This window comes from Panthera onca, chromosome B1, assembly GCF_046562875.1.
Source record: "Panthera onca isolate mPanOnc1 chromosome B1, mPanOnc1 haplotype 2, whole genome shotgun sequence".
Classification (NCBI taxonomy): domain Eukaryota; kingdom Metazoa; phylum Chordata; class Mammalia; order Carnivora; family Felidae; genus Panthera; species Panthera onca.
The window spans coordinates 143368560-143383040 of record NC_138342.1 but is presented as its reverse complement, the minus strand read 5'-3'; the positions used below and the strand labels follow the sequence as shown (position 1 = coordinate 143383040).

At 33.9% G+C, this 14481-nt stretch overlaps 1 protein-coding gene across 3 annotated transcripts in view; it reads left to right on the top strand.

Annotated features, from left to right (window-relative positions):
- SPOCK3 (SPARC (osteonectin), cwcv and kazal like domains proteoglycan 3) overlaps window positions 1–14481 on the top strand; it is a 493980-nt gene that overhangs the window by 425999 nt on the left and 53500 nt on the right. For all 3 annotated transcript variants that reach the window (XM_078445631.2, XM_078445629.2, XM_078445630.2), the window contains exon 7: window positions 13739–13858. In XM_078445631.2, the coding sequence (XP_078301757.2) occupies window positions 13739–13858 (120 nt within the window). The remainder of the gene's footprint in view (window positions 1–13738; window positions 13859–14481) is intronic.

Genomic DNA, 14481 nt, shown 5'->3' with positions numbered 1-14481 from the left:
TGTAAAAGATAAGATAGATATAATTCTATTTACCTTTTATTATCTATATCTATATTTACATCTATGTATATCTCTATGTATATGTATTTGTATATCTCTGTCTCTATCTCTATCTCTAGCTCTAGCTCTATCTCTATCTATCTGTATCTATTTAGATATATATCTTCATAGAACATTTTTGCCCAGAAGAAAATATGGCTCTGGTAAAGTAAATAAATAAATGTTTGGTAGTGCAATGCATTTTATCACTCTTAGAGATACATGCTGGTTGAGAGCATAAGCAAATTCTTTTTTAAAAAATATTTAATTATTTTTGGGAAGAGTGCAAGTGGGGGAGAGGTAGAGAGAGAGGGGCAGAGGATCTGAAGCAGGCTCTGTGCTGACAGGCTGACAGCAATGAACCCAATGTGAAGCTCGAACTCAGAAACTGCAACATCATGACCTGAGCCTAAGTCTTATGCTTAACCGACTGAGCCACCCCGAGGCCCCAGAGAATAATCAAATTCTTGATAAATTATGCAGAAAATAAATATATTTAAAATTTTTGCAGCTCTGTGTTTAACTCTTTTCACTATGGAATCCTTTTCCATGAAACGAAATGTAACAAAAAATGTGATCTGTGAGGCATGGGGAAAGTGCTGTAGTAGAATACACTGTTTAATCAGTGTATTTTTCTCATGCTGGCAGTGATTAGAAATCAATTTGGAAACAAATGGGGAATGTATGCTCTCTTTTCTTACCGCTTTCTTCAATATACAATTGTGAGTGATACTTTTAAATGCAGAACTGTAGAGAGATTTTGAATATACTGGTAAACATATATTTGAGAAGAGCTTTTTAACCTCCACCGTGGGAGTTTTCGGTATTTGAATTATTTTCTGTGGCACTGTGATAATATGCCAGCAGCTCAATGCATGTCTGCTATTACAATCTGAATTGTGTCCCTCAGAATTCATGAATGTAGCAGTCCTAATTCCCAGTTCCTGAGAATATGACTGTATTTGGAGATAGAGTCTTTAAAGAGCTGATTAAGGCGAAATAAAGTCAGATTGGTAGGTCCTGATCCTATGTGACCAATGTCCTTATAAGAAGAGAAGATGAAGACACAGTTTGCACAGACTGAGGGATGACCATGTGGGGACGCAGCGAGAAGGCAGCCATCTGCAAGCCAAGGAGAGATGCCTTCTGTTAGAAGGAACCAAATCTGTCAACACCTTGATTTGGATTCTGTCATCCAAAACTGTGAGAAAATAAATTTATGTTGTTTAAGCCACCCAGTCTATAACATTTTGTTATAGCAGCCCTGGAAAACCAGTATACCTACTAAGCATTTTCTTTAAGTCATATGATCTGATGGAGTCCTAAATCCAACAGAAGATAACAGCGGGGTGCTGTAACCACCCTTCACCAGTGAGAATAATCTTAAAACTCCCTCATCCCACAGAAGCTGCTAGTGAAACCCATTTTCCCTTCAGTTTTATAGAATACTTCATGGTCTGTGATTTCCAAATAAATATGGGATAGTTATCAAAGTTAGTTAAGGCTTTTTCACTCTGATGAACTCTTCAGTTAATCTGCATTTAATAAAAGAATAGAAATAATTCTTTATATATTTAGATGAGTGACATAAATATCTCACTGCTCCCTCCAGAAATATAAATTAATAACTCCTGTCATGGAATAAAAATAGCCTTTTGGTTATATTATTATTAAATATCAAAGATCAGTTCACGCATTGGTGTAATGTTCCGTTAATAGAAACTATCAGCTAAAAAATAGAAACTATCAGCAGATATTTGAAGTCTCAAATACATTGGTTCAAATGCTTTAGTTTCAAAAGCGTTGACACAACTTGATATTTATTCTCCTCCACGCCTAACAGAAATGGATTTATCCATGTTGTATAGGACATTAAATATTCCAACAAAGTTTGTCATCTTTAAGACATCTGCCTAGAATGCTACTTCGTTGCTTGATCCTGTCCCTTGTTGCTCCTGCTATTCAGAGAGCCCTTTTTATAACCCTAAATGCCACTGACTGTCAGCAGGTAATGAATCATGTATTACTACTGCCCAAATGCCTGCTTGGAGACTCATCCATTCAATATGTGCCCTCTAATGTCTGAACAGAATGCCTCTCAGAATAAAACACCTCAATCCTTAGGCTACTTCTTAAAAAGAAGATTATTTATGAATCAGAAAGTTTCACATACACTTGTGGACATCAATATTCTTTAATGGCTCTGGAAATTGTAGCTCATGTTTTAATAAAACTGTGTGATTTATCACAATGTTGAAGACTCATGGTTTCCCTTTTGTAATTTATCACTTACAAATTTCAGTAGGGCTTTAACACACCCCTCACACAGACTGAAATAATCCTTGGTAAGGAATCATTCTCTAAGATGTATATGGGTGGGTGCTTGTGTATGTTTGTGTTTGTCAGAGAGGATTTGGAGGGCAACTTACCTGATTTTTTACTTTTGTCTAAGAGGATCTCCCCTAATCCTTCTGTCTCTCTGTGACGGTGCTTGGAGGAAATTTTAACTGAGCTTTTTAATGAAGGCATAATTTAAAATTGGACCCTGCTCTAAATGTGACTTATCTGCATTCTATTCTATAATTAGGCATTTGTGTGTATATGTATACGTTTCTATTTACATATATGTTCTCTTTTAAATTTCAGTTCCTCTTTATTTAAGGCAAAGGTTCCAGATTTCCTTTGATGAGGCATCCTCCTTTTTTTCAAAATGTCAGAGACATGCTGATCTTTTTCTGAGTTCGTGCTATTCTTGTCCTTTCTTTCTCTAACATCTTCAGTCTCTCTGCTTTTAAATTTTCTCATACGGTTTTGAACTATTGATTCTTGAATAAAACATTCTAAAACACCTGCAAGGTGTCCAGCATCATTTACTTATTAGCCAGGACATGTTCTCTTTTTCTCTAACTTATATTTTCTCTAATTTAGACGTCCTTTTAAAAATTTTTAATGTTTATTTTTGAGAGAGAGAGAGACAGAGACAGAGCGTGCAAATGGGAGAGGGGCAGGTAGAAAAGGAGACATAGAATCCAAAGCATGCTCTACGCTCAGAGCTATCAGCACAGAGCCTGAAGCAGGACTCGAACTCATGAATCATGAGATCATGACTTGAGCCAAAGTTGGGCATTTAACCGACTGAGCCACCCAGGCACCCCTCTAATTTAGATGCTCTTTGTGTTTCCTGTATGTATTGTCTCCCTGGAGGCAGTAATGCACATATTTTTACATTCTGTCTTCAGAATAGCTTTCTGATCAGACTTCAGGTTAAAAACATAATTAACAATTGAACAGAATGTAGAAACTGCCATTTACTTTGAAGCTTAATGAACATATTCCTGGGAGGTATTCAGGGATCTTCTATCTTTTCGTTCACTGTGTGATGTAAGTTCTTCTATAGACTATGCATGCTATATTCATTTGAGTTAGATTGTCCTAGATAAGTATGTTAACTCAAGCCATTTTTGTGCTGGAGAACTTTTCCAACCTTCATTAAGTTTGTGTAAATCACTACATATCTATACTACTTCGTTTCTCAAAAATTAAAATATAAATAAATTAATTAATACTAAAACAGTGCACATTTTAAATATGTTTACAGTGTTTTGTGAGGCTAAGTTTGTGTTTTACAGAAATAAGTAGTCTGTATGTACCAAAAGCCATTAAATATCCATATTCTATGACCCAGTAACTCCATTTCTAACATTTTTTTAAAGGAAATAAGAAAAGATGGCAATAATTTATTAAATAAAAGTTTATCCTCTTTTTTTTATATGCACACAAATTAGAATATTGTATTCCTTACATACAAAATTTATTTGTGGGAATTTTAAACAAGTTATATATTCATATAATGGACTTTTTGCATCTACCATATATTTTGCTGTCAGATGTTTTAATAACCTAACAAAACTATCATTTTATATGTAATACAAACGAGTAAGATTTCAAATTATTTTTCTGACATGGTCCAAGCTATGCAAAATTTACATAGCAGATAAGCAAAGTAAATATTGCAACATTGACTACCTATTGGTGGTGGTGTTAAATATATGGCTTTATGTTTATTCTTATTAAGATACATTATAAAATGTATATGTTTACAAAATTGGCATCTCTTACTTTGGTAATCAAAAATGGATTTTTCATGCTGCTGTAAAAATTACTTTATAAAAAAGTAAAAAATAAAAATGTTTTCATCATCACATAATATGAACTAGAGTCTAAATTCTCTAGCAACTAGATAGTTCATAAATGGCTTTTCAAATCTAGCATGAAACAGCCATTATGAAGGGTGACTGGAACCCAGAAAAAGATGATGGAGATTCTGAAAGGATATAAGCTATATGTCATGCACACACACAAACGCTGAAAGACTTTTCAAAGTTATGCAATTTCATTTTATTTACATATTTGAAGTCATCTTTGTCTGAATGTGGATTGAAAAAAAAAAGATCAAATAAAGCAAATATACAAGGTTTTGTGATAAAACCATTCAGAAATGTGGAAATCTGTGTCATTTATTCATCAAATATTTATTAATTATGTCTTTATGTGCTGGCACAGCTAGATATAAAAAACAAGGATAATTCAAGGATAGATTATCCATACTCAAATAATTAAACGTGGAGTTCAACAAGAAGTAAACTCCCCCTACTCTTCTTTAAGCATTTAGTTTCCATTATCCATTTTTCTTTTCATTTTGTATTTTAGGGCCAATAAATATTTTCTCAAGCTCAAACACTTTCATAGGTTTTAAACATTATGCACTTTGGATCCTTTTCTCTTACATAATCTCTTTCACATCTTCAAGACACCATGGCCTATGGTATGGGAGTACGGGAGTTGATGTTGAGAGACATCGGTCATGATGTTGGCTGGACTTTTCTTTGTGAAGTAGACCTGGTCTTATAAGGAAATATTCAGCTCAAGTCAAACTTAGATCCTTTTCCCTTTAGAATAATTGTTTCTGCAGTGTTCACAGTACCACATTCACATTCACACTTCAACCTAGTGCCATCAAGGAGATGATTAGAATCACTTACACTTTCAAATGTTTGGAAGGGGCGATGGCAAATCATTTTATTTACCAGCAGTTAAGTGTGGTGGTGTATCATTTCTTCACTCCGTAGAAAATCAGAGACTTAGGAAAATCTCTCCTTAACCAAAAGCACACAGTGTGAGAGGGTGGGGGTGGGGGAAGGTACCAAATATGTTTGAGTCCTTTTGTGATTATTTTTTATTTTTTTAGTTTTTTTATGTATATATATTTTAATGTTTATTTATTTTTGAGACAGAGAGAGACAGAGCATGAATGGGAGAGGGTCAGAGAGAGAGGGAGACACAGAATCTGAAACAGGCTCCAGGATCTGAGCTGTCAGCACAGAGCCCGATGCGGGGCTTGAACTCACGGACTGCGAGATCATGACCTGAGCCGAAGTCGGACGCTTAACCGACTGAGCCACCCAGGCGCTCCGTGATTATTTTTTAATATTTAGCAAGAATGAATGATGACTGAGAGCGATTGTTTAAAGCATAATGAGTCAAGCCTAATAGAGACAGATAACAGTTTGCTAAACCTACAATTGGAACAAAACTGATAACATTCTCTGGAAGTTAGAACACAATTGCAGTGTGGACTTCAGTACCAATCTGAATCCTCCCAGCGCCTCCTCTCTGCCTGCAAGTCTGTATGTAGATCTGAGATTCTTATTACATAACAGTGTTTCCATGAACAACAGCTCATAGTGACAGGCACCATTATTCTTTCTTTATAAATGATGACCTGACTAATTACATAAGTATATCACAGCGTAAGCATATCAAGAGCACTTTAGCATTTTTTTTTTTAAAAGTCAGAGTGTGGTACCTACGAAAATGTAAGAGCCTATGAACATGTTTGGGAAAAAAAAAGAAAGAAAGAAAGAAAGTGTTTGAGACTTGAGAAAATATTTATTGTCCCTAAAATACAAAATGAAAAGAAAAATGAATAATGAAAACTAAAATGTTGAATAGTTATAAACATGTCAACCTCATTAAATTTTAAATTTTATATTTATAAACTTAAAATTTTACATTTATAAAATTTAAAATTTTACATTTATAAAATTTAAAATTTTACATTTATAAAATTTAAAATTTTACATTTATAAAATACAATTAAATTTCAGGAAGTATGTGGTTTTTAATTTGGAAAGAATTCTTGCTTTGCCCAATGCTTTCAGATAAATCATTGCCAAGTTTAAATTAAATGAGTTCATTGTTGGCAAAAGAAAATCAACCTGCAAAATTATAAAAATATTTGCAAAGACTTCATAACTAAAATATTATTTTTAATGTATGCTGCTGGTTAGGGCCTCCAAAAGGAAAATGTCTTGGACTTCTGGAAGGCACTGAAATGTTCTGAATATCTTTCCATCACTACTCACTAAATGTGATTTTCTCTGGTAATGTCAGAAACCTAAAATGTTGAATGCACAGTATCCTTGAGTAGATCTGTCACTGATATCTTCTATTGTTTATTGGCAGAGAAGAGATGCTTGTTGGACATCATAGAAATTGTTCTGAATTAGAAGTACCGGCTTTGCCACCAAATAACTATGATTTGAAATGAGGCAACAAATCCTCTAACCTAACAGGTGTTATAAAGGAAACTAATACCTCAGTGTTTGATTTAATAAGTATGATTGATAAATGTTAATTGTCCCCCTTCAGCTCTTATGCCCACAATATGCATTTAGTATTGCCCAGCAGTTTCCATGAAGGAGAGAGACAATGCAGGAAGGGGAGGGACCCTCTCTTACTGGTTAAAAAGGCAAAAGGTATGGAAGGGATTATAATGAAAGTCAACAATCAACTTCCTGCCCTACTTCTCATCCCTACCCCTGGGTCATAGAGCTAACCATTTTTAAGCCTTGCTGGTTTTCCCCATCTGGTGATTAGCTCATTTGGGAAATGGCTATTTATCAACTTCAAACATTACCTTTAGGTTCTCTGCTTTGATAAATGAGAATATATTTCATTTCCCTCCTACTTTCCAAAATAATTACGTGACTATTCCTAGTGTTCCACTGATTACAATTTAAACAGCAAAAAATATTAGCAAAAAACCAAAAACATTTAACCACCTGTTTCCAATTCCATAGGAACGTCTTGTCTCCTCATATTGTAAAACGAGGACATTAGCATTACTGCGCCTCCCTTTCTGTGTCTTCATTCCCACCTCACTCTCTCTGGTGTCTAGCATTGGAGTATTCATTGCCAAAGTTGATATCACTTGAATTAATTTCTCTAACAATTGTTAAGTCTTCTGTAAATTCTTTATAAGAGTCAATTTGCATATCAGCAATTTTTACAGCATCATGATGATGTAAATATTGTTCACTGCAAGTGATAATTTATGGTAGGATATATAGGATAATAATGCATTCTTTTTCTATCTCAAGGGAGAATATTACTAGCATCAATTTTAAATGTGGTCTGCCATTTTACATCCCAACTGCCTGTGTCATGACTATGATAACTTTTCACAAGTTGTCAATTAGAGACTCTTCTGTCAAATCACACTGTCCCTCTCACTGTCCATCAGCTCTGTTCTATCTTTAGATGCACTATGCAAGTAGTTTCAGTAGTATGCTTCTAAGTTTTTCTTGAGTGGAGTGCCTCTTTTGTGAACCTCATGTCCTTTTCTTAATGTCCTCTCATGTTGCTGAGGCCCATTCTCATGGTGGCATGGGATGCAAAAATCCCTGAGTTCTTGCATATCTGAAAATGCCTTTATTATGTCTTATTTTCTTATTAATAACATATGAGATACTACATTAAAATCCATTGTCTTTAGAACTTTGAAGGCTTGTTTCACGTTTGCCTATAATCCATTATTGCTAATGATTTTGGGGATACTGATTCTTGGCCTGTGGTAATAACTTTTGCTTGCTTTTTGTTTATTTATTTTTGTTTTCTTTTGAAAGCTCTTATAATCTTTTTTATATTTCATATTCTAAATTTTAAAAGATGTCTTGGTGTTTATATATGTGTATGTTTAATTTATTCACCTAAGAGCTCAGCAGTCCCCCTTTCTCTGAAAACTTCTCTCTTTCTGTTATAGGAAGTATTTTCTATATTTTAAAATGATTTTCTCAATTTCAAATTCTGTTTTCTCTTTAAATAACTTCTGTAAATCAAATATTGAACTAATCCTTCATACCTTCTATTCTTTCTTTTATGTTCTTCCTCTTTAATCTCTCTCTATTGTTTTTATTTTACACTATTGCATTGTTTTTGGTTTTATCTCCACCCATTCTATTAAATATTTTGTCTTGCTAAATATGTGATTATGTGTGTGACTACAAATAAATACATGTATAACTTAAATTTCCAAGATCTCTTAACTTTCTTCTTGTTTTTTTTATATGTAATACCATGCTCTAATTAATAATTTGGCACAACTGAAGAACATTACATTGAAACTTAGCTTTTCTCTTATTCAAATTTAGTTTAGGGGTGCCTGGGTGGCTCAGTTGGTTAAGCATCTGACTCTTAGTTTCAGCTCAAGTCATGATCTCGTAGTTAGTGGGATCGAGCCCCATGTTGAGCTCTGCACTGACAGCGTGGGGCCTGTTTGGAATTCTCTCTCTCCCTGTCTTCCCACAACCCCAGCAAAATAAATAAATAAAGTTAAAAATTTTTAGTTTAAAGCTATGTTTATTATGATTTATTATTCTGTTTTTTATTCCTGACTACAAATACAATTATATCAGTGAGTTCCAAGTACTGTTTTAGTTCACTATTGGCTATAATAGTCAATATGCTTTATTGGCTATGTATCTCAGTTTCCATAGCAGTAAAAAAAACTATCATAATCCGTTACCTAATCATCCAGGCTCGATAGTAAAATCAAATGTAAAACCTCATTAAAGGCATTTCATGCTGTATAAATGCAAGATATTATCTCTAGAAAGAGAATCCATGTAGTAGAACTGTTGGAGAATATGAAGAAAAGACATCAATTGACTCCTTGTGGGAAACAACAGTAGTAAATCACTGACAACTTTTAGACACTTCAACAGTGAGATCTGACTGGTCCTGCTTCAGTTGGAACATGTCTGCCTCAAAGATTTGGTAGCCAGTAAAGTAGAAATGTCATTCTATAAATAAAGCTATATTTATATATTATTTAAACTAGCCATTTCCTTTTTGTGTGTGTGACAAGGACAGTTTGACTCATGACTTATAAAAAATAATGGCGCTCTTAGCCTCTCTAAGAAAATATGAAGAAGAAGAAGAAGTAGAAGAAGGAGGAGGAGGAGAAGAAGGAGAGGAAGAGGAAGAAAAGGGAAGCCTTACTGACTAGCCTCCATTTGGGACTCTTGTTAACTACTCCAGAATATGTAGTAGCATAAACTGTAGCTTATTGTTCAGTGAGACCTCTGTGACTTTTTTTTTTTTTTGGCATTAAAAATTGGACTTAGGGGCGCCTGGGTAGCTCAGTCAGTCAGGCGTCTGACTTCAGCTCAGGTCATGATCTCACGGCTCATGGGTTCGAGCCCCGCATCGGGCTCTGTGTGAAAGGTTCAGAGACTGGAGCCTGCTTCAGATTTAGTCTTTCTCTGTCTCTGCTTCTCCCCGACTCGTGCTCTGTCTCTCTCTCTTAAAATTAAATAAACATTAAAAAAATTTTTAAAAAAGATTGGACTTGAAGTCATGTGATTCCTTTAAAGTCAAGAAGATATATTTACATAGGTTTTGTGTTACTGTCTTCTAAAAATAAGTTTCACTAACATCATATATGTTATATGATGTCTATACAATGATGATCATCTCACATCACTACAATCATAACTTCCCGAAATGGAAATGTATATGCTTTGAGTGAAGAAATGCTTGACTTGTTTTTCTAAGTTGGAGTATACTACTTTCTTGCTGTTATTCTTATTGGTTTGCTATAAGGATTAAACCTTGGACACTGAATTCCATATTTTTGAATTCATAACTTGGCTCTGCCACTTACCTGTCTGACCTCAGGCAAGTTAGTTCTACAGCTCTCAATGCCTCAATTTCCTAACAATTAAATGGACACAATACCAATATAATCTTCATAGAATTTCTATAAGGATTAAACATGTTAATAAATGTAATCATAGCAGTAAGTATGCAGTGCTAGCTGCTATTATCATTGTTATATTTTATAATTTATATTATATTATTTATTATTACTATAATTATTACTGCAGGATTCTTAAGTCCTAAAATATTTCATTACAATATATGCATAACCTTATACTGAAATTTAAGCTAAGGGACACCTGGGTGGGCTCAGTTGGTTAAGCATCTGACTCCTGATTTCGGTTCAGGTCATGAACTCATGGTTCGTGAGTTCAAGCCCCATGTTGGACTCTGCATTGACCGTGTGGAGCCTGCTTGAGATTCTCTCTCTCCCCTCTCTCTCTCTGCCCCTATCCTGCTCCCTCTCACTCTCTCAAATAAATAAATAAATAAATAAAAATTTTAAAAAAAGGAAGAAACGAGTTAAGGTATGTGTGATACACAATAAATATATATGATGTTTCGTATTTGGGTAAAATTTTTAAAGTGCTGTACTAATACCATATTAACGCTATAATAAGTGCTATATTTACAAACACAAGAAAAGAAAATATATACCAATCTGTTCAAACTTAATCATTCTGTTCAAACTTAATCATTCTTTAGCAGGTATTTTATTAGAAAAAACTTTGCTCTTTGCTGGGTCCAATATGGGAGAAAAAAACATAAGATAGACCAAGGAAATAAAGAACTAAATTTCATCTTTAAATCTTCATTTGCTTAAAGTAGGTAATGAATTACTATGCTGTAACTCTTAAAAATATGAATGTACATATATTGATGTCTCCCAGCAATCTATGCCCCTACCATCCAATTCTCATTGCAGAGGTGACAATGTTTCAATCTCTTATGTGTATTTCCAGAGATATTTTAAACATATATCAACAAATGCACTTTTCCTACCTTTTTATGCAAATGGAAGCATACTAAATATACTTTTCTTCCTTATGTTTTTGTTTTGTTTTATTTTGTTTTTATAAAAAAACAGCTATATTGTGGTTGAGGTCTATAGGAGTACATAATGACCTTCTAAACATTATTAATGATTTATAAAGCTGCCTTGGATGGATGTACCTGAATAATCTCACCAGGCCACTGCTGATTGCCAGTTTTGTTAACACACTTGCTATTGTAAGAGAGCTGGTAAAATAATATGGTAGAATTTAAGTTAGTTGGTATATATGTAGTATACTGTATGATAATTTTTAAGAAAAGGAATTGCTAGGTAAAGCATTAATTCATGGTCATTAATTTTTACAGAAATTTTAATTTTAATTTGAATATTAATACAGCTATATAGACACAAATCAAAAGGGAAAAATATGAATGGTAAAAATAAGACTCTCTTACACCACTTCCCTGTACTCATCTGGTTCCTCTAACTAGAGATAATTAATCTTGGTCACTTTCTGTATATTCTTCCAGAGAGATATGTGATGCATACATGCATATGAAGAAGAATTCTTCTTTTTCAGTGGGCTTTTTTTTCTTTAGTGTAACAGTTTATAGCAGGAGACTGTTGCCTACATGCTTAGTTAAACAGAGATACCAGGCTAGAGTGTAAATAATCATATTAGGAGTGTACTATATACTATCTTATCACTGAGTCTCAGCCATTGTAGATCCTATCTGTAAAGTGATGTCTTCTGGGACATTCACTATAATTCACTGTTTTCCCCGGATGAAAGGATAGCGGTGAATTCTTTACATTGCTCTGCCCTTGACCAAGGATTTTCAAACCTACTACCATCTGCCTCTACACTTGGCACAACACATGCATTCTGGGACTCTACCATTACCCTAAAAATCCCTTCCCCCGCCCCCCACCTCTTAAATCTTTTGTTTCCTGTGTCTTGACCATCCTCTTTCTTGGTTCTCTGTCTGGCGTATCACATCCTCCAGTAGCTTCCTAAAGAAAGATTTTTTTTTTTAATCTCGTAAATTAGAAGATCTCTCTAGCTTATTCTCTCCCCTGATTTTCCTGGAAATGGGATTCTCAGTTTAAAATACAAAGCAATTTTTCAATTGTTTTTCTGACTGCCAATGTCACTAATGAAAAATTAAGACATTCTGAAATCCTTGTTTCTTGTATATGACAATGTTTATTACTCTTCCCTTTGGCAGCTTGTGGGATCTCATTTTTGCCTCCATTGTTCTAAAATATCACAATGCTTTGCTGGTATGAATCAGCCAGCCTACTAGGTACTTGGAAGGTCCTACTAATCTGGAATTTTATTCCCTATAATACTAAGAAATGGTCTTAAATTATATTGCATTATATTATACTATATTTTTTGTATTATATTACAAATGGTCCATTATATATAATACACATAGTGGTATAATGTATATAGTTTATAGTAAATGTAATATAATATTTATAAATCAGCATGTAAATTACTTATTTTTAACAAACGAACAAGAGTGCTATTAAAGAATGCTTGTCAGTTCAGGAAATTGCAAAGGAGTTAGACCCACAGTAACAATGCCCTCTAAACAATGTAAATAAGTATTTCATATATTTTCAAAATATTTTGGCAACAAATGACTAAATTTGACATACCATATTTTGGCATTAATATCTCACATACACAATCACACACATACACATAGATGCACATATAGATAACATAAATAACATTCTACTACCCTTTATTATAGAGACTATTCTAAAGAATATAATTATTGGCAGATAACAGTATTTTTTTTTAAAAATAGCAGGGGCGCCTGGGTGGCTTGGTCGGTTAAGCGTCCGACTTCAGCTCAGGTCATGATCTCGTGGTCTGTGAGTTCGAGCCCCGCGTCGGGCTCTGGGCTGACAGCTCAGAGCCTGGATCCCGTTTCAGATTCTGTGTCTCCCTCTCTCTGCCCCTCCCCTGTTCATGCTCTGTCTCTCTCTGTCTCAAAAATAAATAAAAAAAACGTTAAAAAATTTTTTTAAATAGGAATTAATGTAAGTTCCAAATGTCAAAGTTTGCTAACCCCTTATTCTTAAAGTAGAAATTTATATCATTTTGTTAAATATTTTACCATCTTTCCTAATGTCGAATAAGATAGCTTTTCTTTTTCTATGCTTAAAAATACATGTAGAATTAACCGAATAGAGACAGCATATATTTATAATTGATCATTCCTACACATATTTAATATGCCAATGCATATTTATAAATCATAACAAATTATAATAGCTATGGCCAATAATAAATGTGTAAGTATGCACTTTGAATATTCAACCTTTTATTTCCCCAGATCATCTACCATGTTACTGTGACAAATGTGTTTGGCACAGAAATATTATAACTGAATTTATGTGATATTAATAATGAGAACATTCAATCAAGTGCTATATTCCACTGAGTGGAAATAGAATTCCGCGAATAATTTTCCTTTATTGAATAAAATGTTCTCATCATATTACACCTTGTTATGTTTGAAACAGGTATTTTTCATTTTTAAGAAGTTGAAACATACTTAAACATTGTGTTATATTTCTTTTTTTACTCATTGTTACTTTTCATTTATTGGGATAATTGGAGAACTAGCACTGGCATTATGCTAAGTTATTATTCAAGATTTGTGTTGGTTCTTTCTGTTTCAGCATGCAGTGACCTGGAGTTCAGGGAAGTGGCAAACAGACTGCGGGACTGGTTCAAGGCCCTTCATGAAAGTGGAAGCCAAAACAAGAAGACAAAAGCCTTACTACGGCCTGAGAGAAGCAGTAAGATTTCTAAATTTGATATGTGCCATTGTCTTTGATATGGGATTTCCTTTCCAATGAATCACCTAGATCAAAACACATATTTCAAAATTTATTCTTTGCTTAGGTGCTGAACAAATATCAGAACATTGTTATTACTTCCAAGCACACTCAGAGTATTTTGCAAGGAAATAAAACATTTTGTGACAACCCTTATTGGTAAAAAATAAATATCCCCACAGAGACAACATTAACTTCCAGCTGAAGTGAAAGAGTAGGAATATTTTTCAGCGTTTTGATAAGAATGGTAAAGAATGAAACAACACAGGAAATGAAAGTAACAATGTTAGAGTACTTAGATTTTTACAGACACAATTAGCCCCCGTGCTTCCCACAGGTTGCCCTTTTCATGATGGCTTTGCAGACATTTCTACTTTGACCCAACAAAATCAGTAGACAAAAAGGATACCTTCAATGACACACTGCAAATCAGGTTCATAAAAAAGAAGAAAGCAAGAGCCATTTGAACATTATACGATTTTTTTATCATCTGTGTAATTTCCTCAGTGTGTTTTCTAATTCCTCAGCAATAAGAAATGGAAATTGAAAGAAGTACTTGTTATGAATAATTTTATGAACTTTTC